Genomic DNA, 24,901 nt, shown 5'->3' with positions numbered 1-24,901 from the left:
CAATGTATAGAAAGCATGGAGCCTGTGACAATGAGCCACACAATATGAAACCACAGATACTGGAATGACTACAAAGCATAAATGACATGTTTGTAGATCAGAATAAACAAATGAAATACACGAAACAGGCTTGCAATATGTGGAAAGTTACAGTAGGTTTCGTAAAGTTGCAGAAACGATAGGACAGAGTATATACTGGCCCCTTGAAGCTGCATATGTATAATTTGATCAACCTAAAATTAAGACGGTAGAATGATAACATCCATTACTTTGTCACACAATGAAACACGGTTGGCATCACCATTTTGACTGCTCATTCATGTGTGAAAGGGTATTAGAGCGAGGACGACTAATTGCATTGTTAATGCAAGAGAACAAGAGTACAGCAGGAATGACTCCCAAAACCCAGAAAGTAGTTAGCATTTTGCACTTCCACTTGGCTCATTTCAAAGTCAACAGGTCTTTGGTTAGAGTCCTGAAATGAGGTTTGTGCTGAACAGAAGCTTAAGGTATTTGAATGATTTGTTCTACCATTTAAAATACATCTGTTAATAACCCTCTCATGAATTCTGAACCTTGTATGTGTCCTAAAATGGGCTGCTGCTAACAAGTGGCTAACCGAGACTACAAAAGGTCATCGAGCCGACTTGTCAGCCTTCACAGCCTCGCTGTGTAAACTTGTGCTCATGCGCTAGTATAGTTTGTTTACAGCTTCACATTTGCTTTTTACTTGTACTGATTGCATGTACGTTTAAAAAATCATAACAGTTGAGTTGTTGTGTGGAGATTAATCCAATGGAAAACATATTTCAGTTCATCATCCTGCTGTGTTCTTTTTTTTTTCCTTTTTGCAAGAGTTCTATTTAGCGGTAAGCTCCACCTCTACAATATATATGTATATGCATGTATACATAAATAAAATAGAAGGTTAAAAGGCTTGTTCTTACTCCAGTCTTGTCACAAAGCCGTAGGGTGTTGAAAGAGCCCACAGCAAACACCTCTCCATCTGGAGCCCAGGACAACGAGGTGATCGGGTAGTCATGAGACGACGAGGAGTAAAGCAGACGACCAAAGCTGTCCCACACCTGATGAGGGAGCACACGGTTTAAGTTATAAAAAACAATCACACCCACAAGACACCTAAAAATATACTCAAAGACAGCTCACCTTATATTTACAGTCTTCTCCACCTGACAGTATGACGTCATTCACTGAATTCCAGTCCACCTTTAGAACAATCCCATCATGAGCCTTCCACTAGAGACACAGAGACAGAGAGAGGGTTATACACCACACAGCACAAAGATGCTCTCCATAGAGAACTCCCTTTTGTTGAAGAGGAGTAGGGGAGATCGCAAATTAATTAAGAGGTGAAAAGCATGAAGATTAGCAGGACACACTCCAAAGTGGCATTCCTTCTTCTTCTTGCACACAAAGACACTCTCCATCATGTGTCACAGTCAGTGTAACAAAGACAGAATGCCTACCACGAGCTTTATCTTACAGTGTTTGTATCCTTCATGCCTACACTCAGGTTTATTTTTTATATCCTACTTTGCTCACTCCATGCGCCCAAAGAAAAGCATGCATAAACACGTGAACATGTGTGTTGCGTGTGTCTGTGAGTAAGGGATCAAAATGGATCATCTTGGGATTCTGCTTTTCATACCACTTTTAAATCAGATACCCAAGTCAGGCAATTTCACAGCCATGTTTTACCCGAGTTCACTGACGCACATCAATCCAATCAGATTAAGTCAAGTCCAACACGCAACTCTGTGTGTTGTGCCTGCATGTGTGGTAATAGCTGAGGAAGAGGGAAAAGTTGAGAAGGCGTACATTCAATGCTCCACTGTTTATCTCAGATCCCATGTGCTATACAGTTTGAAAAAGAATAATAAACAAATGTATCCATGAACACCGATGTGCAACATCCTCCGTACTGCTCCCTTTGTAATGCAGCATGCACTCTAAGAAATGTAGATCTATTATATTTATATTCCTTTTAATTCGCTTTTTTTTTATCATGCAAATGAAACATTAATGTAACTACAGAGCCCACAAACTCTGGCAGGTCAAAACTGTAGGGTTACTATGATACATTAATATAGGGATGTATCCATAGAATTATCATATGATTTTCCTTAAATTATCACACAATAATGTGTTTTTTTTAAGTTTAGTTTTTATTAAGTGTGTATTTTTGATAATTCACTGATCCGTTAGGGTGTCAATTTACCTATTTATTAATTGTGTTTGTAAAATAATCTGATTGTGTGCCCCTGTGATTCATCTTTTCACAGTTTTTGATTGATTTTATTTTATATGACGACAACATTTAAGTCAAAAGTAGTTTCAAGGTCATATTTAAAAACTACGACATATTGAATTGTAATTGTCTACTTTTGTATCGCTAAGAGAACATGCAGTTAGTGTACCTGTAGGATTTTGGCGCTGGGTTGCAAAGGCTTGATGACTAGCTGTCTTCCTGATGTGTAGAGGATTCTGTCGGAGTCTGGACCCCAGGCCACAGCGTACACAGGAGAGCCTGAAGATGCAGAGACAGAGGAACAGAAATGAGCTTTTGCACTCATCCACACTTAAGGACTTTAATCCTCACTTGGCGTAATATTTAAAAGATTATTATTATATTTTATAAATGTATGAATCCACCCTCTCCTTTGACAATTCAGAAGCTGGTATGAAAACTATCTCGAGGATAGAACAGCGTTAATTCCTCTCGCCCCACTCAGCCTTTGGAACAACACTTGCAAACACAGCAGCTGAGAAAACCTAACATAACCTCTAGTGTGACCACAAATGTGTGTGCGTACGTACACGTGTGTGAGGAAAATGTTTGCATCGGATTGTGTCTCTGCGCGTGTGGCGGGGAGAGGACCTGCCATTCAACCCCACTCCAGGTGCATGTGGTTTCTCACAAATGCCAAATGGTCACATGATCTAAACCTGACAAAGGCCATGAAAGGGGGCTGATGCAAGTTCCTCTCTCTTCTCTCTCGCTTGCTCACACACTTCCAACCTCTGTTACAGCTATCGCTCTCTTAAAAATGGGTCTTTGTACCCAAGATGAACAGCCTACTCTGATAGATTTGTATCTCTAAGAGAACATGTAGTTCTGGCGTGTGTGTGTGTGTGGAGCTGTAGGCTCTAAAGAGAAGCAACACCTGCAGTAATCCGAGTGCAATGTGGATGATGATGTGCATCTTTAGCAATGGTACTATATCAAGGAGTTGGATGAATCTGTAGGTCTTTTGAGCAGCCCAACACCAGGGAGCTAATTCTCTGAACAACCAGTTAAGGAAAAATGTTCCTAACTACTGAGGCTGAATTGCTGTTCCCCTGCCAGGCTTTCCATAGCACCCGTCATTCAGCAGAAGTGTGCCATCCATTTCCCGAGAAGCCAACTTTTATCCACTCCCCCCATCTTTTTTCGATTCCACGACTGAGAAGAAACATGAATTAAGTCAAACGGCATGATGAATCACTTAATAAGTAACCCATCTGTGATGTGAATGCTGGATAGAAGATGTATCATTGGGAGTCTTTCATTTTGCTTTTTTTTAAAACTCTACTCCTTTACAAAGCTTTGAAACCTTATGCTGCATTCATCAATGCAATGACCACACATAGACTTTCATACTGAAAGAATAACATCAATACATATGAAGTCTGAAGAATTCAATAAACAACAGGTAATATGTGGCTATTAGTTTGCCATCTGGGACCGTGTGTAAGAGTGCACTTGATAGGCTCTTCTACAGGGAGGAGTTATTCTGAGTCTGGTGTCATACAGAAGCCAGATGAGGAGGTGAACTTGTGTGTCAAAGCACTAGAAGAAGCAGAAGGCTCCCCTGATACACATGAATGAAACTGCAGTTGTGTGTGCCTGGTCCTCTCGATCGGGTCTGTGCTTCTTGCTCTTTGTTTCTCTATCACAAGAGGCATTCTTTAAGCAAGGAGGTTCAAAAGCAATAAGTAGTGTGTGTGTGTGTGTGTGTGTGTGTGTGTGTGTGTGTGTGTGTGTGTGTGTGTGTGTGTGTGTGTGTGTGTGTGTGTGTGTGTATGTGAGAGAGAGAGAGAGAGAGATCGAGCGACAGAGAGAGTGTAATTGGTGTCGGTATATAATGTTGTGTTTACTAAATGCCTGTACTGGACTAAAACTCAGATTTGCTCTGTTTTATAACCTTTACCCACCAAACTTAGCGCATTCATGCAGAATACACGGGTAAAACAGCTCAAAGTAGGCGATGGATCCTTTCCCATTGCCAATAGATGAGTATGTATTTCAGTTATTTTTACTTTCGGCCTCATAAACTCATGAAAAAATTGAAAATGTGTTTAAGTGGTTAATACATTGTTTTGTATATCTGTTACTTATATTATTCTGTTTTGCTTTCAAACTCTCAAACCAAAAAGGGTTGGTTATTGTTGGAACAGTGAAAAGAAACTTATTTATTTTCTTTATTCTTGTACTCTTTGTTTTTTTGGATGAGACTTTCATGGCTTAAAGTCAGTGAAATAAAGGGTGTTTGAGCCTTACCTTGGCTGGCTAGTGTTGAGCGTAGCATCCCGCTTTTTGACCAGATCTTGATCTGCCCATCCTCTCCAGCTAGGGAATTAGATAAACCGATGGAATGGATTTTTTTTTTTAATGGAATCAAGTGGTTTTTTAAATGGCAATGTAAATATGTATGGCTCTGACGTTTTACCCGTAATAAGAGCTGTTCCATCATAGTTCCATCTGCCAGCCAAAACAGCCCCCTTGTGTGCCTCCACACTCTTCTCAACACGCCCAATCTTGGTGGTCAGGTGGAACTTCCCTGTAAAGAAACAAGAAGATGCTTACTGTACGGCAACTCTACACTCTCGGCCCGATCTGGCTGTTTACGGTCTATAATTGAGGACCGCTACTGTCAGCTGTAACTCCACGCTACCATGTGGGCTTCGTCTCTACAGAGACCTTGTTTTCATAAGTCTGACTGATTCAGGTTGCTGACTGAGAAAAATGAACAGAACATCATCTTGCCAATCCAGAACACCAATGAGGACAAAATATTAACTAAGCTTAAAAAATAACGTGCAAATAAATGTTTTTACAAGCTAAATTACAAACTATAACACAAAGCAGATGAGTGAAACTAACTGGTTGAATTTTGGCAATTGGGTATTTCCTAGACACGAAGGGTGATCAGGCATGGACACAGTTATTGAGGACGCCAGTGTAACATATACTTTGTGGCAGTGTGTATTAAAAAAATCTGCATGTTCTATGTAATTTCTGGTGGCCTTAAACTGCAAATCAGCATGCTGCTGCTCTCTCCCATTTCTAAATTTGGACATCCCAACAAATGTGGATGTTACTGATCCAGCAGGTAGTGAATATAACAAGCACTCTTTCAAATGAAAAACAACTTCTTTTAAATTCACATATAAAATGTATGTTCTATTTTCATTTACGTATGCACTCACATCAACAGTCCTCATCTGTGTCAAACATTGTTTGTTCAAAGCTTTTGTGCGCTGATTTGTTTGTTTGTTTGTTATCCAGCAGATATTTTTTTATAATAACTTATAATGACAACATATCAACCTTTTTGCTTTTGTACTTCTTTTCATAGCCTATATAGTTTGATGAGAAATTCCTGATGATACATATGTGTGAAATCTATAATGACACCACATTGTAAAAGTGAATGAGGCTGAAACACTGTTGTTCCAAACAGAAAGCCCAGCCATATCCTTCATGCTTAATTTGGGACGCTTAGGGACAAGCCTGGCTCCATTCCACATAATATCATTTCTGGTAGAATAGCAAATGATGCATCAAACTACGCTATTTGCTTAGTCTTGGGGAAATATTAGGCATTTCAAAAATAATAAAGTATAGTAATTAATTTGATATTATATTAAGTTATGAAAGCAGGGACAGGAAATTACCCCTTAAAATACTAGACTAAATCCTTTTTATCACACAGAAAAGTATTTTAACTGTATGTGCAATACACAATAACGTGGGAAAGCCAAGTTATTAGACTCCTCCCACCCAATAAAACCCTATATCATGCAGATAAAAATATGTCCATATCTTGTGCATAATCCATCTTTAAAAATGCATTTGAAACAATAAAAATACTAATACTTAACAAGGCAAAGAAAGTTGCAAAAGTGAAACATAACAGTCTGCCAGACAAAATTGCTGCTTCAGTTTGCGGGTGTGTTTATGCAACCCTACACTGCCATTACGTTGTGACCACACATTGCCTGCCATAACAGTACATCCATATTATGTGCATTTATATCTAATATAGGCAGAAAAAGAGGCATAAGAGGCCATGAGGATGCACCTCAAACAAGCTGTGTTGCCAAGTTTGGATTTACATATATACAAATGGAAAACAGAATTCCACCTTTAATGATTTAACATTGAAGGCCTAATTAAAAACTAGCAGAGCAGAGGCAGACTCACTCTTCACTGCCATAATACAATCCTCTTCCTCAAGTGAAAATGAATATGCTTATCTGAAGTATTAAACTTGATGGTTTTCTTTCACTACATTTAAAAACGCCTGGGTTGTTGGAAAATGTTTTAAATGATCAAGTAGACACTGTCATCCTACACAAAAAGACCTGAAGCTATGCTAAAAACAGCATTACCAGTTATTATGTTTTGTTAGTTCAGTAAGCATTTAACAATTTACATTTCTCAACACTTTGTTTTCAAACTAATTGTATTTCCCTGTATAGGTGTGTCTGAAAACAATCACCAATAATGTAATTTTGCTGTTAACTGAATTAAAAACTTATGACAATTCTGATGTATTGATGATGAATAAAACTGAGTGTCACACTGGAGCTATTTTAGAGAATAAAGAGACTTGCCATCAGTGCTGGTAAGGACAAAAATCTCAGTCTGGTTCTGTTTCTTGCCACCAAGGGTCTTGGGGAACCAATGCAGGTCAATGGGGTAAATGTCCTCTGATAATTTGACAACCAGACTGGTCTCACTGGTCAACAGGTTCCACTTGAGGATCTGGTGGTCCTCACTGCATGAGTACAGCTCATCTGCTGTGGTCCAGCCAACACAGCTCACAAGCTCCTTATGTGATCTGCTGTTAAGGAAAGTGATCTAGGAAGGTTATTTGAGTAGGTTTTATAATTGATCATCTGCAACAATAGACTGCCATTAGTAGGATGAAATAATTAATATATTCTAGATTTGGTACAAATAAAGTGTGAAGTCGAACCAAGCAATTACTATAATTAACACTATATTGCTAACGTTACGTCTAGTGCTCACATTAAGAATGGTAACAAAATAACAAAATCAAAGTTGCTCCCGTGGTGTTACACAACATATATTTCAACTGTATATAATCACAACTATGAGACTAGCTAGCATATCAGTTTCAGAAAAAGGATATGTTTAGGTTCCTGTAGCAGCGATGTTTTCAATCTCATGGTGTACGTTGATCCTTAAACAAAACACCAGTCGGTGACAGCGCCTCACATTAAAGCTTATTATATCACATACATGGCAAACCAGCACGCAGAAAGAAACCATACAAAAGACAAAACATCAAAACGTTGAGCGGTAGATCAGGTAACTCAGCCGTTGGCATGCTGTGGTAACTGTGACGGTGAAAGAAACAAGCGTCTGCAGTTGCTACGGTACCTGTTGCTAACGTGAAGCTGTCCCCGAGCCTTTCCTGCTACGTGACTGCTAACGTTAGCATAGTTTTCTGGTTTAAAACAGACGCCCTTATATCGTTACTGACTTTATTGTGGAACCACCAGATATGTATGTATGCGTGTCATGTACTCCTGTAGAAGATGCATGAATAGTCAATACTGTACAGAGCACGCATATCCATCACTAAACCATAAACCGTGCTAACGCTAAAGAGGCTAATCTCTGGTTGCCATGTTATCTGGGTCATGAAACGCATAAAAGGAAATCTCTCGCGAGAGTTATAAGTATCGCTTCCGTGAAAACGGATATTTCGAATGATGATTACAAATGCAATCTGTTAAATAAATATAACGTATTTAATAGCACTCGTTAAAATCTGAGATACGAACAGTAATAGTTTAATCAAACAAAAAGTATTTCATGAAACGTAAACTATCCCTCCGGTCGGGACTTCGTTCTACTGGAACCAGGAAACAGTTTGAACACATATAAATATTATGCTTTGAATCTGACAATATGCTTAAATAATATAATATTGTCAAGATATATTGTTGCTTTTGCGTTTCTTCGTTTGAGTATGTGTGTCATATGATTATTGTTTGTTTGGAGCAAGGCGGAGTTGGCTTCGTCCCCTTTTTTGAATTTTGTGTTTTTTTCCCCTGCCCTTTGAACGTTCCATGGTGCCTTGCGTCAGTTTGTAACGAATATGGTTCGACAGCACAGTTTAGGCGCCATTTACAAGTTGGAGTTTTCAACCAAGAGAGCGACGCGGAATCACACGGGGCTGAATTTTGTGGATTATATTCGCCAAATCTTGGATTAACGAATAGTTGTTTTTTTTCCCGAAATCGCGAATTGGGTCATAACGAACGACTCTCAACAGACTGCCTATATTGTGGAAGGTACATTGAAAAAACATTTTAGATCTGAGTAAGTTAGTGATTGGGTTCCGTCTATTTGCTGAAATGCACAACGTTAGTTCCACACTAGATGTAATAGTAACAACACGTTAAATCGTTTTGACTACATGAAACGTCGAAACACGCACCGACCGTCGTTATTGTAGAACGAAATTAGCGCGATGCTTTTTGTCTTAATATTCTTTCTTTTTTTAGCAAAATATGTTTTTTCGTAGACACACCCCTAAAAGTAATACTTCACTTCTCGGATGCTTGTGTTGGCTTATGTTAGTGATGCAAAACGTTGCACACAAAAAAGAGCTTGAATGCCTTTGTTTGGATAACGTCAACAACTTTTTCTTGGGCAACGTTAGTTGAGAAAATGCTGTTAAGCGCCCCTTTCCATTCAAATTACGCCTTCTGAGTCCAGTTGACGGCAGTGTTGCATTAACGTTACAGACGATTGCGCGTCAACCGTGGCTTTAGCGTTGCCGTGGTGATTGATGTCCGTTAGTTAACGTTAACATGAGCAAACTGAAGAAGAAGAAAATCCAGTAACGTGGCACGCGTTCGCCCACGTTACGTGTTTTTATCCGGTGGCCAAGCTCCGGTAGTGTTACTGCGGTCCTTATGTATTAGACTTACGTTCAACGTTATTTATAAAGCAGTTAACCGTTAGTATTCATGAGTGAAACGATACCGTAACGTTAAGGTCGACTCCATGTGTTGTTTTAATGTATTTCCACGTTAATTAGCGAGTTCGACTGCCCTGTCTAATCCCCCCCCCCCCCACACACACACACACACACGTCGTGTGGATTCTAGTTAATATCGGTGTCAGTTCATGACATCGATCCGTTTCCCACCGACTAGAGAGCCCGATTAGTCGCGTCTGTTTGGTGATAACACCACATATATCTTAGACTCCGATCATTTATCTATTTGCATGTGTAGCTCGCGTGACATGAACCTTATTTTGTGTTCTCCCCATCACTGCAAGGGTCATTAAGCGTGCGACTCTGACGGATATAACGTTGCTAAAACAATTGTGTCACAGGTGGAGGCCATTCGTTTTTACTGCTGTTCGGGTTTGGAAGAGCAACTAATTTACTTCAATCGTCACGCAGATTGTCAGCCTTAACGCTTCCATCTCGTTTAATATGATCAGGCCAAGATCCCTTTGGACATTTTGGAAACAAACTACATTTGGTCAAGTCACAAACTCAAACAGTGTTAGTCATGTCACTTTATCCATTGTTTATTTTTAATTTTTTTTAAATCCACAAAAAAAAATGGTTCCGAATAAATATAGCGTCTAAGAGTTTGATGGGCGTCAGTGTTGGATCTGGCTGGTAATAATTAGAGCCTGACAACAGTAGCTGCGTGTGACCGACTAAAAGTGGAGTTGGGAGATTGACAGACACACAAAAAAACACTCATGGATATTACTTCTCCCCCCCCCCCCTCCCTCCAATGACCCTTTAAGATTTCAAATCATGCCATCTAAAACTGCAAAGAGCTCAACCGCCAAGCCAAGAGGGAAAGGGTCGCAGCCCCGGGATGACTCCGGAGACGAGCTGGATGTACCCCCTCCAGCAGCCAGCTCCAACGGCCAAGAGGAGGCACCGCCGACAACTGGCAAGTAACAAAGGCTGTTTTGGTGTCTGTGAATCTAAATAAGTTGTGCTCACTCAATGGCTTGGCGTGTATTGTCGTAGTAGCCAGTTGCCACTGCTGTTAAGCGTTTCCCCCTCCCCTTTACTTAAAACACGGAGTTACAATGGCTGTTTTTTAATTATTTTTTTTCTTAGTTCCTAAAGTGTCAGTCATCAATATATTTCTTATGATTTTTTGAGATGATTTTGTTGTCGTCGAGTGTACTTCTTCACCGGATCTTCTCAGCAAAGGAGGTAATTTATTTCGATAATGAAGTGTTTTATGGAGTAGCTAGATCAGAAGGAAGTTTGGTGTTATTCTCATAACTTTATAAAATGTGATTTTTAGTTTGCGACGCTCAAGATGCACATTGGCATCAAGTTATGTTTCCATTGTGCATAATGCGTTAAAATGCTTCATGTGTGTGTTGGCTGCGAGCATTAGACCTCCAAACATCGACCCCTTAGCGTGTTTATGCTTATGGAGCACAATAGATTTTGGACAGGTCGTTGTGGCTTGGTGTGATGGCAACATAATCGGTTCAACGTTATACATTGCAATCACAACACAATATTAGTTTTTCCCCTGACTGCGTTTTTGGATACAGTGAAGAATGAGTGAAAATGTGACGTTGATGATCGAAATGTGCACTTCTGTATTATCTGTGTGTGGGGGGCTGAGAGCAGCGCATCCACTCGTATAAACGCGTGTCGTGGAGCGCGTTTGTATAATAATGTGTGTTCTCCAGCGGCCACGGTCTCTTTCGGGTTCTTGTTTTCAGAACAAAGAAACAGAATGCCTGTCAAGTTTCTTGGGAGTCGTTGTTTGGCTGCTGTTTGTTTGTTTTGTTTCTCCTCCTCCGCCCCTCCCCCACGCAGCACTGTCCCCCACCTGAAACGACTCGCACAGAGGAATTAAAGTTGTACTTTTCTTCTTCTACTTTCTTCCTCTGTGCCACAGATCCGTCTCGCGGGGAAGCTGCCGAGGCGGTTGATAATCGCAGTTTGGAGGAGATCCTCGGTAGCATCCCTCCACCCCCGCCCCCAGCGATGACTAATGAACCGGGCGCTCCTCGCCTGATGATAACACATTTAGTTAATCGCAATTTTAAATCGTATGCAGGCGAGCAGATCCTGGGGCCTTTTCACAAGGTACGACCACACATGGTTACACATATCAACCCTGTGTGGGAAATGCTGGTAATGTGTAGTAAGGAGCTTACAGGTTTCCCCTCAGTTGTAGTGTTTTCTTAATTTGATTGTTTTTGTCTTTAATGTCATATTAAGCAAATGTGTATGTTGCCTTGCAACGTGGTAGACATACACAGTACAACATTATAACAATTAATCATACTATTAGAGCATGTATTGAAGTTTAAAAATATATATATATTTTAAAGTGGAAAAAGACACACAACTCCATTTTGATTTAGTGGGTGTATCAAGAAAGAGGTAGTAATCTGGTGATGTGCTGACATTTACCATAAATTATGACTTTTCTTTACCTTTGTCTTTTCAAGTTTTTCTGCACTCCTAATTGCTCTGCAAATATAAGTATAATAAAGGAAATCTTAAGTACACCCACACTACATTGACTATCACAATTCACTACACATACATGTTAATGTACAGCATGTAATGTTGTCACAGTATTTGTTTGTGGATGCAGTATATTTTTACATAATTGATTAACTTTTCTTTTTTTTTTATCTTCTCTCACCTTTCTCTCAGCGCTTTTCATGCATCATTGGTCCGAATGGCAGTGGGAAGTCCAATGTGATAGATTCAATGCTCTTTGTGTTTGGATACAGAGCTCAAAAGATCAGATCAAAAAAGCTCTCAGTGCTGATTCATAGCTCTGATAAACATAAGGATGTGCAAAGCTGTACTGTGGAGGTGCATTTTCAAAAAATTGTTGATAAGGTATATATATATTTCTCTCTCTTATGATACACACTGCATTCACGCTGACCTCTCCTGAATTGATACATGCATAGCCTATTTCAAATGAGAGATTCAAAATATTTTCTAGTAGATAGATATTTTTCTTGAATTTTAAATATATTTTTTTCCTCTGGTCATCGGATGATATTGCTAAAGAATGATCACATCAGTGTCTTAACACAGTCAAAGCAGTCATGAAAGTTACAACTTACACCCACACATAGTCAATTCATAATGTGCTAGAATGGATCTATCTATTTTTAAACAATTTTTAAATGTTATTTAGGGACTAGGTTCTACCTTCTTGGTTTAACTGAAAAATCAATAAAAAGGGCTTTTGTATCAAGAGACAATTTTTTTTTTCATTAGATCACAAATTAATTTGACAACTGACTGTTGTGTTAAGAATTGGGGTTAAACATGTTTCTGTATTTGATCTGCCACAGGGGGTCTTTCTGTTTGGTCCAGTAGTTTACACTAAATTTAAATCAAGTTGTTGAACTAATGGCATAATTCCAGGATTTCCGAAACTTACAAATATTTTGTAATATGTGGTGTACACAACTCAGAATATTAGACTGGTTTTATAATTAATACATTTTAAGACAAATAACCTACCTTTTTGCAATGCATTTTGAAATCTCATATCTAACATGTTCAAAGTTTGTAAATGTAACATGATGGAAAACACTAGAATATTGATATGGTATATTTACATGCTGGTGTAGCTGACCTAGATCTGTTTTGTGCTTTTTAAACACGGCTTCTTCTTAATTGTGGTTATTTTGCAGTGTTTTTTTCTAAGCACTCTCAGTGGATTTGTCATTATTATGTATGTATTATGAGTATTTTCATTTGATGTGTCGAGCTGGTAGTTTCTCCTGAACTTATGCTGCTCTGTGTCTTCTGCCCCTCCCCCCCCACCCGAGCCAGGACGGAGATGACTACGAAGTCATCCCAAACAGCAAGTTTTATGTTTCCAGGACTGCCAACAAAGACAATTCTGCAGCCTACTATGTCAATGGCAAAAAAGCCACATTCAAAGAAGTTGGGGCTTTACTCCGAAGCCATGGCATTGACCTCGACCACAACAGATTTTTGATCTTACAGGTATTTTATATTAATGTTTGATATAACTTCGAAATAATTTTTATTTTTATTTATATATATATATTTTAATCCTGGCTGTCAGCATCTCGTTCTGTCATATATTTCCTGCCCTTTGTTCTCTTTGGGTTAAATGTAACATGGCGACCTTAAAGCCATGCCTGTCTGTGGGAGTAACCTGTTGCTCTGTAGAGGAGAGGAGGTTCCCTCTGCCAGCCCCTTAGACTGCTATAGCAGCGCATCATGGTTTGAAACAATGTGGAAAGGTGCGAACCATTATTTGCTGCTTTAGAATTTTAAGGAAAAAATGCAATTTTACTCGCGCATGGACCCGGATGCGCGTTGCTGTAGTTGTTTTTAGTGGGGGCTCTTTGATGGGGTTGACCCTTCAGTGGGGACAGGCTGGACTTCCCGTCGCATGTACCTGCCACGCTTTAGCAGCACGTAAATATTGGCGTGTGAGCATAGACTCCAATATTAGCAGTGCTGCTTCAGTGTGGCTGGATCAAACCCCTCCATTACCATGGCTTTATTGTTGGTTTAATATTTTTCTTTTTGTTTACCTCCATGGTGAATGTAATGCATTCCTATATATGTTTAATTTTTTTTAAATATTGTTTAAAACAGTATGTATGTATGTATGTATGTGTTTTACTTTGTATCCCTTCTGATTGCATTACATGTGTATCCTAACCATTATTATTATTACTGATTCACTTGAGGATCATGAGTTAATGACACAGGTCAGAGCTTTGTTCCTTTTTTAAAAATTCTATTATTTTAACAGTGTGGTAGTTTTGGGTTAACACTTAGTTTCTACCCACCACTGGTTTTGTGGTTAAGGGTGTGCGTGTGCGCGTGTGTGTGTTCGTGTTCGTGCGCGTGTGCGCGCGTGTGTGTGTGTGTGTGTGTGTGTGTGTGTGTTCGTGCGTGTGTGTGCGTGTGTGTTCGTGCGTGCGTGTGTGTATTCTCAATGGTCTTCATGATTTTCAGCTCTCTGTCTATGACATGGCTGCCTGATGAGTCTGGGAAGAGGCTTTAACTTTTCTCCAAGGTCACTTCTCCAGGCCTCTGGCTCAGGGATTGTTGGCTGTTTTGTGCACTGGTCAAACAGAGGATGTCGTGTGAGCTCCTGTACCTCCACTGCCCGCCCTTCTCTTTCATAGTCAAAAGTAATATGTGAGCTGCCGTTTTCCTCCTACATACAAAGGAAGCATAATTTAGGCCTTAGATTTTTATTTATCTGCAGTTAATGTGTTTAACATGAAACTTATTCTGTAAAGATATTGTTACCCTGACTTAGCTTACCAAAAGAAAAAAATAACACATGTCCAGACAAATAACATTTTAATGGTAAGTTGTCTTCAACATTAAGACAATAGTATTTATATTATTTGTAATTTCCACCCAGGTGTAGCTACAAAGTCAACATTGTAATGCTAATGTAATGATTAGTTTTTAAATCACTATATGTGTGATATGCGAGTTATAATTGTGGTATTTAATGCAAGTTGTTATGGGTAGTCAGTGATTGAAGTTATGTGTTGTTACAACATTAATACTTCTAAGTGTCAGAAGCATTTCAAATGTGAGTGATCAAACAATTCACCCAATCATCAGATTTTAATTTTATGTTGTTTTTTTTTTAAATTTAGACTTGTTTTTAACTTAACGCGCATCCGGGTTGTTTTAGTGTGTGTGTGTGTGTGTGTGTGTGTGTGTGTGTGTGTGTGTGTGTGTGTGTGTGTGTGTGTGTGTGTGTGTGTGTGTGTGTGTGTGTGTGTGTGTGTGTGTGTGTGAGAGTTTCGAGATATTAATTGAATTGACTAAATATCTGAAAAGTAAGTATTTAGGGCTTTTTTTATTTTATTAACGTAATTGTTAGAGTGTTTTATTCTAACTTTTAGCTCAATGTTTTTCCGTGTGTGTTGCTCTGGCCTGTACGTAGGGCGAGGTGGAGCAGATTGCGATGATGAAGCCTAAAGGCCAGACGGAGCATGACGAGGGCATGCTGGAGTACCTGGAGGACATCATTGGCTCCTGCCGCCTCAAGGAGCCGATCCTAATCCTGGCGCGCCGCATTGAGCTACTCAACGAGCAGAGGGGCGAGAAGGTGACACACACTCACGCATTATCTGCTCACACACTCCGAAGCAAACTAACTTGTCTTGTTGTGTCCTGACTTTGCTGTATGAAGTATACAGTAAAGGTTACAGTTTAAAGAGGCGTGTGTGTGTGTGTGTGTGTGTGTGTAAGCATTTGATGCACATGAAATAAAAATAAATAAGACATTTTTATAGTTAAAAAAAGGTTGTTGATTTTCACAAAAGACTTATTGTACGCACATATTAACTTTGACAACATTGATACATTTCTCTTCAAACATTTTTTTTACATTATAAGTAATGCGATACCTGAGCGATTAGAAACAAATGAATTATATTGTAGTTTTTATCAGGATACATTACGTGGCACCAGAATGACTGAAGTACAAAAAAACAAATGCATAGAATTTATGTTTCAAATTTCTGCCAATGGTTTATCATCTGATATTAAGTACTGTGATGTTCCCTGCACTAGCTAAACAGAGTAAAGCTCGTGGAGAAGGAGAAGAATGCGTTGGAGGGAGAAAAGAACAAAGCTGTGGAGTTTCTCACTCTGGAAAATGACATCTTCAAACACAAGAGTCAGCTCTGCCAGTATTATGTGTAAGTGCACAAAACAAGTCAAACGATAATATAATGTCATTGCATTTCAATGTAGACCTAACCTAACAATAGCATAGGACAAATATTGAATGAATGCCAATTTTGTGCAATTGTGAAACCGCCCAAGGGCAGCGTGACCCCTCTTTGGTGTCAGCCATTTGGTGCCAATGGCTTTGTGTGTGAACTTTTATTTTGAAACTATTACGTTTAACCACTCATATCTCTTTTTAGTCAGGATCTGCAGAAGCGTGTTGAAGATAAAGAGCAGGAGAAGCAGAAGATCTTGGAGGACACCAAGGAACTTACTGAGAAAACCACGAAGATATCACAAGAGACAGAGAAAATGAACCAAGAGATCAAAAATGTGGAGAAGTAAGGCTGTTTTCTGTCTTCTTCCTCCACTCCACTAACCAATGTAACATGCTGAGATGGTTACTAACTTTTCTACGAATTTAATAATGTTGTGGTTGTTGTCAGTGCCTGACTTCTTCTTGCCCTGGAAATACAGTTCAGGTTTAAAAAAGTACACAAGCATCTGTACTTTGAGTCCTAAAATGTGATTAATCCACAAACGGTTGCATGAAGTATAGAAAAGTGTTCTCACGTTGCAAAATGTTGTTCTAGATGCCACAACTCACTATCGTGTTGGCCTTTAGACCATGGAGAGTTTAAATTAGACTGGCAAAACTGTGACTAGTTCACTGTTTATTTTATTTTGTTTATTACTTGTTTCTTTTCTTTTATTACTTATTACTGTGAGCAATGCTGCTGTAATCCTGTAATTTCCCCACTGAGAGACTAATAAAGGATTATCCTATCTGTTATATTACTGAAATGGGGATTATTATGATTTGTTACATATACCTTGTTTAGCATATCGTTGGTGTTCTCTCACTTAATGTAATGTTTTCCATGATTGATGTGAGTGCACTTAGTAAAAACGCTGCTCCTTCTTCGCTAGGAAACAAAATAAGCTCAACAAGTACATTGAGGCCCAGAAGGAGAAGTTCACCCAGCTCGACCTGCAGGACGTTGAAGTGCGTGAGAAGATTAAGCACTCCAAGAGCAAGAGCAAGAAACTGCAGAAGCAGCTGGAAAAGGACAGAGAAAAGGTGTGTTGGCCTTTACATTGTGGTCCAGTGTTACACACAGATTACTTCAAGAAGCTGGCGTTTTGCTCTTCTGCAGGAGTTGTCATTATTTTACTTGGACAGTATCACAGTGTTCACAGTCACATAATCTGTCAAGAGAGCGCAGTTTCCCCATAATTTACAATGCATATCCCTTAACAAATACAGGTTGAACTAAAGCAAGACACTCCAGAGTAACTGTTTATTTTGTCCCCTGACCAAGAGAGAAACATGGGCGCTAAAAATACAACTTCCGCTGTGTATAGAAAACACACGCGTTGTTGTTCTGGGGTTAGTCACGGCTTTACAGAAAGCTTAATATATTTCTGAATCCAACAAGACAATTTAACTTTTTTACGGTTTCTTACAGTTTTTCTATCATTTTCCTAAAGCGACCCTCATTTCACAGGTCCATGTTATACTGTTGAAAGCACAACAGTACAGTTTGTGTTGTGTGTTTTAGATAATAAACATGGATTCTACAGTGATACATTTCAGTGTGTGTGTGTGTGTATGTGTATATATATATATATATATATATATATATATATATATATATATATATATATATATATATATATATATATATATATATATATATATATATATATATATAAATAAATAAATAAATAAATAAATAAATAAATAAATAAATAGATTGTGTAAAGATATTACACAAAAGGCCTGACTTCTGGAAGACTTATAGTTCAAGAAGAAATTGAGCTAACATTTTTCTGATGTTAAACTTTCATATTAAAACAACAGAAGTGAATATTGATACTACCTTTTAATGTCTTGGACGTGATGCTGTCTCCGCTGCAAAAGTGTGCACATGAGACCTTAAAGTTCTTATTACTTCGGGCAAAGTAATATCCAATTCTGGATTAATAAAAAGTATTCATAAAGTTCATAGCAGGAAGAGCTCTCTGCCCTCGAGGCGCCACTAGGGGGCTGTGAAGTAACACAAGTTTATTGTTGGTGTATGTCTGCTGACAACTCACTCGTGCTCTCGTTCATTAATGGAGTTCCTGTTTCTTGGACTAATGTTTCTCTAACTTGCACACAAACGGAGAGTTAGGAGTTCCCTCGTAACTGCAGGTATAGCTTCTCTTCTCCCTTTCTGCTTTCAAACTCCATCTGCTCCACCTCCAATGTGCTCTGGAGACGTGGTGGTCAGAGGGGGAGCCGGGCAGAGAGGCAGGCCTCTGGGGAGCCGTGTTCTGCTGTGTGGTAGTCAACTATGGTCTGGCTTGTGTAACACTCCCAGCAGCCACATTCACATTTCACCCACAGTTAACCCTACCAAACATAGACTACACACACACACACACACAACGAGACACACACACACACACATACACCACACTCCTCGCCTCGGTTCAGTCCTGCCAAGTGGCAGACTGTTGGGCCCGTCTCAACCAGCACTTTCTCATTTCTGAATCGGTGTTTATAGATTTCTGTTGTATGTTTTCGCACTGGCCAAAAGCATATCCAGTCTACTTCATACCTCTTGTTTTCTAATAAAGTCTTTACTGACCCCTTAAGCCCATTATGTGATTTATAAGGTTTAAGAGCTATTAACCGGGTGTGTGTTGATGAATTATGTCCTTACGTCAGGTGTGGCCACTGTTTCTTAGACTCTAGAGTCGAACGCATCTCATCTGTTGTATGTTCTCCTGCTCATCTTTCAGCTGGAGGAAGTGCGCGGTATACCAGCCAGCAGTGAAAAGGCCATCTCTGAGGCAACCGCTTGCAAGGAAGAGCTAGAGAAGCAGAAGGTGAAGGAGGAAAAGAAGCTTGAGGTGGTGATGGAGAGTCTCAAGGAAGAGACCAGCGGTTTGCAACAGGACAAAGAGGTGCGTGTATACGTCTCAGTGTTAGTTTGTTGCATGCTTTGTTTAACTTTAGACATCTCGCCTTCGTCTTCCAACTTGACCTCTCCTCTTGTTGTGCTCTCCAGACCAAAGAGAAAGAGCTGATGGAGCTCAGTAAGGCTGTGAATGAGACCCGGTCTCGTATGGATTTGGCTCAGTCGGAACTGGACATCTACCTTAGCCGCCACAACACAGCTGTGACGCAGCTCAACACGGCCAAGCAGACACTTCAGACGACCTCTGACACGCTGCGTGAGCGCCGTGCAGCCATCAAGGACTTAGAGGTCAAAATACCCCAAAGTGAAAAGGAGCTCAAAAAGGTAAAACCCAGCATCAACCTTGTTGTCTATCCGTTGACTATTGGACACAGTGGATGTAGTAAATGGCTCCTTTCTTTTTCCTCTCAGGATGAAGGACTACTGGAGCAGCTGATGAAGACGGACAATGAGACGAGGGAAGTGGTAAGGGAAATGAGGCAGAAGGTGGACGAAGCCAAGAGCTCTCTGTCCTCCAACCGCAGTCGAGGACGGGTCCTGGATGCCCTCATGCAGCAGAAGAAGAGCGGCAGAATCCCCGGCATCTTTGGAAGATTGGTAAAACGCTGTTGTGAAATTCATTTACAAGATTACACAGCACCAGCATAATGTATGGTCATCTAGCTTTGGTGTGCACATGTATTTCATTTCATCTTTAAGTATTCAAGGTCTGGAATAAAAAGCAGAAGTCTTCTAATTTGTTTTGTGCATATAGGGAGACCTTGGAGCTATTGATGAGAAGTACGATGTGGCCATTTCCTCTAGTTGTGGCGCCCTGGACAACATTGTAGTGGATACCATTGACACAGCCCAGAAATGTGTCATGTTCCTCAAAGAGCAAAACATTGGGTTCGCCACCTTCATTGGTCTCGACAAGGTAAAGATCCTTCAGAATGTGTAGAGAGGAAACGGAGGACTGTGTCCCTTATGCATTGGTTGGTTTAAACATCATTGATGTGACGCTCTAGTACCGACTTCAGTGACTGGTCAAAGGACTTTTCTTTAGTTCGGTGTCTTTGTTATTTAGAAAACTTGTTGTATTTTGTTGCTGGCATTTTCAAAGATGTACATCTAGTAATCTTTAAACCGTATCGCTGTTCAGGTTTCCTTCAATAATAATATCCTCCTCTTGCTGGGCCGTCTCATACCTCCTCGCTTCCTGTTTTCAGATGAAGGTGTGGGAGAGAGACATGGCTCCCATCCGCACTCCCGAGAACAGCCCTCGTCTCTTTGACATGGTGCGTGTGAAGGATGAGAGCGTGCGACCAGCTTTCTACTTTGCCTTAAGGGACACGCTGGTGGCCCAGGACATGGAGCAGGCCACACGGATGGCCTTCCAAAAAGACAAGCGCTGGAGAGTGGTCACCCTGAAGGGACAGATCATTGAGATGGCTGGTGAGTACCTGTACCTGGAGGATCCTTTTGTTTCTGATGGCTCGCAGTAAAGATACTACATTCTGTTTTTACAAGTCTGATTCTTCTGATTGTGCTCCCCAGGAACCATGACTGGAGGAGGAAGAGCGATGAAGGGCAGGATGGGCTCCTTGATTGGTGCTGAGGTCTCCCAGGAGGAGGTCAGTTTGCGTCTGAGAGAAGAACATTGGTCCTAACTTTTTCCACAACTTTTCTTAGATTCTAACTTCTCAGTAACAGATTGTGTTCAGAGTGATTGCTTCATTCGTACATCTTTGCCTGCTTTGCAGAAATGGCCAAATGGCCATGCCATATTTATACCAGGAAATGCTGGAATTAAATAGGACTTCTTAAACTTTAACCTAACAAGTTTGCATACTGTGTTTTCTGCAGATCGACCGTATGGAGAGCAAGCTGAATGAGAAAGTGTCGACGCTGCAGGACTGCCAAGAGAAACGGTTGCAGCTGGAAGAGAATGTGCAGCGGCTGCGGCCGCAGCTCAGAGACATGAAGAACACCCTGGAAAAATACGCCAACAGCATGACGGTACGGCGAATACACATCTTCCTTTTCATTCACGGTGTTTCTGTCTCGTTCATTTGGTGATCTTAAGATTACGCCGTACTGTTTAGTGATAAAACGCTTTCCCGTCTTCCCTTCCTGCAGAGTCTCGCTGACCAGGAGGCTCACTTAAAAATTCAGATGAAAGAACTTGAGGCCAACGTGCTGGCTGCTGCGCCAGACAAGGCCCAACAGAAGCAGAAGGAAAAGAGCCTGGACGCCTTCAAGAAAGGTCGGGCGGGCCCCCTGTCTTCTGTCACACACACATTGTTATGTATTTGTGAATAAGTTCATTTTTGGTCACTTCATGGAATTGAATGAGTTTACGTTGAATGTCCAACATGAGTCTTGTGATTCTCTCCTCTTATTAACCCCGTCTTCCTCGTTCAGACTATGACGCAGCGTCCAGTCGGGCTGGAAAGGTGGAGAACGAGGTGAAGCGGCTGCACAACCTGATCGTAGACATCAATAGCCACAAGCTAAAGGCTCAGCAGGACAAGCTGGACAAGGTCAACAAAGAGCTGGATGACTGCTCCTCCACCATCACCAAGGCCAAAGTAGCCATAAAGACGGCTGACCGGTGAGCAAAATGCATGTTTAAGCTCTTAGTAACAGGATTGCGTTGTTCACTCACTCCCTCTGGAGGGAAACAGCTCTTACCTTAAAGCAATGAACTCCCAGAGAGGAGGGCCCATCAGCCGGAGAACTATACATGTATGAACATGGAAATATCTATGATGTTGGGGTGCACATAATTTTTAAGTACAGTAATATAATATATAACCATTTTTTTGTAAAGTGTTCAAGCAAAACATTTTGTAATCATCTTCACAAAATACACATTTGAGATGCCTTTTATTTTCTTCCAATTCTTTCTGATGGAAATAGATTTGCATTTAGCTGTATTGATGCGCAGTGTGAGGTCCATGAAGACAGAGGCAGATATTTCTCTGTTCTTCCTTTTGCAGCAACTTGAAGAAGTGTGAAGAGAGTGTGAGTCGTGTGCAGGGGGAGCAGCAGGAGAACGAGAAGTTGATGGCCGAGCTCACTGAACACCTGAAGAAGCTGGAAGATGAGGCGGGCGAGGTCATGAAGGCCTGTCAGGAGGCGGAGGTCAGCACGCTTCATTTTATTAATGTCACTTTTAAATGTGATATTTTATACCAAAAGTGTTAGTTTTCGTCTCTGAGGGACATTCCTGACAGTTTGTTTGCAGTGTACTGTACATATGTAACCATAAGCTTTTACTTTTGTAGTTCAAGAAAAGAAAAAGCTGCTGATTTTTTAAAAATTTAATACAAAGGAAAGAAAAATACACTAAACAGTTGAAATAGGATTTTAATCCATTTTAATCGAAAGACGCACTGATAAAATTCTCAGTTCCTTTTGACATTTTTCAAAGTGTTGCTGTCCTTCTTTGATAATCCTGCAGCATTTCTAGATGATCACATTTAGATAGTTAGACTTTGTAGAATTGGCACATCTACATGTTTAAGTAAAAACCTAAATGAAAGGAGCTGAATCCTCTTGCTGTCCTCCAGGCCGCGCTCCCTGAGGTGCAGCAGCAGTACCAGGAGGTGCTGAAGGAGATAAAGGTTTTGCAGCAGCAGGAGCACAACATGCAGGAGGAGTCGCTCAGCGTCCGGCTGCGCATCGAACACATCGAGACCAACCTCTCTGAACACAGCAGCAAGATCAAACACTGGCAGAAAGAGGCGAGTGTGTGTGTGTGTGTGTGTGTGTGAGAGGAACGACTTGGGTTTCATGTATGTAGCTCCGGCTGTAGCTTCTATTGGTAATGATACCAAAGTGTGACGGTTGAGAGGAGATCTGCAACATGACGCTCCCCAACAGAGTAAATAAATGCTTCACATTACTTTCTCAATCCCAATTCAGAAAGTGTAAATCATTTTTGGAACAATTCACTACTGATGTGATTTAAATGAGTCATTTCAAGGCCTCTGCTTTCATTTGTTTTAGTTGTTTGGACACATTTCTCCATGTTTTAGTAGTGTTGTCATGCCTGACTATGTTACATGCTCTTGACTTTATTATCTTTGAGGCGCTTTATACATTTTAATTAAAATGTGCTCTTTTAAAACTGTTAAATGTTTAAGATTTCAGATGTCTTTTTTTAGTTTTTCCTGAAATAAAGGTATGTAACTGACTTTTTTGTATTAGAGATAAGATAATCCTTTATTAGTCCCTCAGTGGGTAAATTACATTTAAGAAGCTGTTGGGCGTTTCCGTTCTGTCCACATTGCTGTTCTGTGGAGTAAATCTTGTTTTTTGTTTCTGTCCTTCAGGCCGCTAAGCTGTCCCTTCATAGCATCGAGGGAGAGCCAGCCGAGCAACTTCCTGTTCTCACGGCTGCTGAACTTGAAGGAATCTCCAATCCCAACATCATCATCAACAAGATGATCACTCTGGAAACCAAGAGTTCCCAGATGAAGCCCAACCTCGGGGCCATCGCTGAGTACAAGAAGAAGGTATGCACGTCATTTTCATTGGTGAATCTCACACTAATAATGTGTTTCTAGTTCACAGCAACTTGAGCAACAATTCCAACGTGTGTGTGTGCGTGTGCAGGAGGAGCTGTACCTGCAGCGTGTGGCTCAGCTGGACGAGATCACCACGGAGAGAGACCAGTTCAAACGCGGCTACGAGGACCTGCGCAAGCAGCGCCTCAACGAGTTCATGACCGGCTTCAACATGATCACTAACAAGCTGAAGGAGAACTACCAGATGCTGACACTGGGTGGCGACGCAGAGCTAGAGCTCGTGGACAGTTTGGACCCCTTCTCCGAGGGAATCATGTTCAGGTAAAAGAGGAGACGCATAAACGGCCGAAGGCCCGTTTGTTGATTCCTGTTTGCGTCTTTTTAAACTCGTGTCCTTGTTTTCTGCTCCCCACTCTTCAGTGTGCGTCCTCCAAAGAAGAGCTGGAAAAAGATTTTCAACCTGTCGGGAGGGGAAAAGACCTTGAGCTCCTTGGCCTTGGTGTTCGCTCTGCACCACTACAAACCCACACCGCTCTACTTCATGGACGAGATAGACGCTGCTCTCGACTTCAAGAACGTCTCCATTGTGGCCTGTTATATTTATGTGAGTATTATATTTATGTGAGTATTGAGCTGTGGGGAAGTTACGGGCTCAAGATCTCTCTATTTTAAGGCTAAAGTACATCTCTCTTAGGAAGGTGGTGTAATATCAGTCAACAAGAAGTAATTAAACATTTTAGCCTGTTAATTCTCAGAAGTTTTGTGCTAATCTGTGCTGTTGCGTAACACTGGATTAAAGGGGGAGTCCAGACAAAGCACATGTTTTTGGGAACAAAGTACTAAGCCTCTAACTGTTAGCCTTCATGTTTGTGGGCTTTTGGGTAAATATTCACTTAATTCTTCAGGTTTGACAGCAGCTCTGCGGCAGCAGGCAACACTGCACTTGATTCAAAAGGTTTTTAACCTCAGTCTCTTTGCGGATCAGTAATGTTGTGTTCTTCCCCTCGTCTCTGTGCAGGAGCAAACAAAGAACGCTCAGTTCATCATCATCTCCCTGAGGAACAACATGTTTGAGATCGCTGATCGTCTCATCGGCATCTACAAAACTCACAACACCACCAAGAGCGTGGGAATCAACCCCAAGACCATCGTGTTCAAAGAGCACGGCGCCGTCACCGCTTAGACCTCACAGCTAACGTCTGTTCATGTATATATTAGTCTTTTATATTGAAATGCTGTTGTTCTAACTGTACTTTTTACTATCCGAACCAATAAAAGTTTCCTGATAGATCTTTTTCTTAAAACAAACACACAAACCTGTGGAGTCTGTCTACACATCGACATTTTTCAGTCACTGAACTGA

The 24,901-nt window shown here is 40.6% G+C and overlaps 2 protein-coding genes across 3 annotated transcripts in view; one reads left to right on the top strand and one right to left on the bottom strand.

Moving 5' to 3' along the window:
• The window catches only part of ift80 (intraflagellar transport 80 homolog (Chlamydomonas)), a 32,520-nt gene extending 24,572 nt beyond the window's left edge, over window positions 1–7,948 (bottom strand). The window contains exons 1-8 of one of the 2 annotated variants that reach the window (XM_068585721.1): window positions 7,694–7,948; window positions 7,445–7,493; window positions 6,901–7,124; window positions 4,731–4,841; window positions 4,562–4,630; window positions 2,439–2,548; window positions 1,168–1,257; window positions 948–1,085 (exon numbers count right to left, since the gene is read on the bottom strand). In XM_068585721.1, the coding sequence (XP_068441822.1) occupies window positions 948–1,085; window positions 1,168–1,257; window positions 2,439–2,548; window positions 4,562–4,630; window positions 4,731–4,841; window positions 6,901–7,124; window positions 7,445–7,479 (777 nt within the window). In that variant the 5' untranslated portion in view covers window positions 7,480–7,493; window positions 7,694–7,948. Of the gene's footprint in view, window positions 1–947; window positions 1,086–1,167; window positions 1,258–2,438; window positions 2,549–4,561; window positions 4,631–4,730; window positions 4,842–6,900; window positions 7,125–7,444; window positions 7,667–7,693 lie in introns of those variants that run through there. The other variant, XM_068585720.1, reaches the window with a different exon arrangement.
• A 368-nt stretch (window positions 7,949–8,316) lies between these two features.
• smc4 (structural maintenance of chromosomes 4) lies at window positions 8,317–24,826 on the top strand. Its single transcript, XM_068585311.1, has 24 exons — window positions 8,317–8,613; window positions 10,097–10,248; window positions 11,227–11,417; window positions 11,997–12,188; window positions 13,143–13,319; window positions 15,265–15,429; window positions 15,897–16,024; window positions 16,256–16,396; window positions 16,986–17,136; window positions 18,846–19,010; window positions 19,115–19,348; window positions 19,436–19,621; window positions 19,779–19,940; window positions 20,233–20,458; window positions 20,561–20,637; window positions 20,870–21,022; window positions 21,143–21,269; window positions 21,428–21,617; window positions 22,006–22,150; window positions 22,579–22,752; window positions 23,344–23,526; window positions 23,627–23,859; window positions 23,959–24,142; window positions 24,557–24,826. Exons 2-24 carry the CDS (start codon window positions 10,107–10,109, stop codon window positions 24,719–24,721), a joined length of 3,891 nt encoding a protein of 1,296 aa, XP_068441412.1. The 5' UTR covers window positions 8,317–8,613; window positions 10,097–10,106; the 3' UTR covers window positions 24,722–24,826.
• The last annotated feature ends 75 nt before the right edge of the window (window positions 24,827–24,901 follow it).

This window comes from Clinocottus analis, unplaced genomic scaffold (genome assembly GCF_023055335.1).
Source record: "Clinocottus analis isolate CAN_PGR_092001 unplaced genomic scaffold, fCliAna1.0.p SCAF_2, whole genome shotgun sequence".
Lineage (NCBI taxonomy): Eukaryota > Metazoa > Chordata > Actinopteri > Perciformes > Cottidae > Clinocottus > Clinocottus analis.
The sequence above is the reverse complement of the archived record's forward strand: the minus strand, read 5'-3'. Positions and strand labels throughout refer to the sequence as shown.

What these genes read in the sequence shown, in the direction of transcription:
- smc4 (XM_068585311.1), top strand. Translation starts at nt 10,107, where the DNA reads ATGCCATCTAAAACTGCAAAGAGCTCAACCGCCAAGCCAAGAGGGAAA. An exon ending in GCCATAAAGACGGCTGACCG is followed by an intron (nt 21,618 to 22,005) that starts GTGAGCAAAATG and finishes TTCCTTTTGCAG; the next exon opens with CAACTTGAAGAAGTGTGAAG. An exon ending in AGGCCTGTCAGGAGGCGGAG is followed by an intron (nt 22,151 to 22,578) that starts GTCAGCACGCTT and finishes GCTGTCCTCCAG; the next exon opens with GCCGCGCTCCCTGAGGTGCA.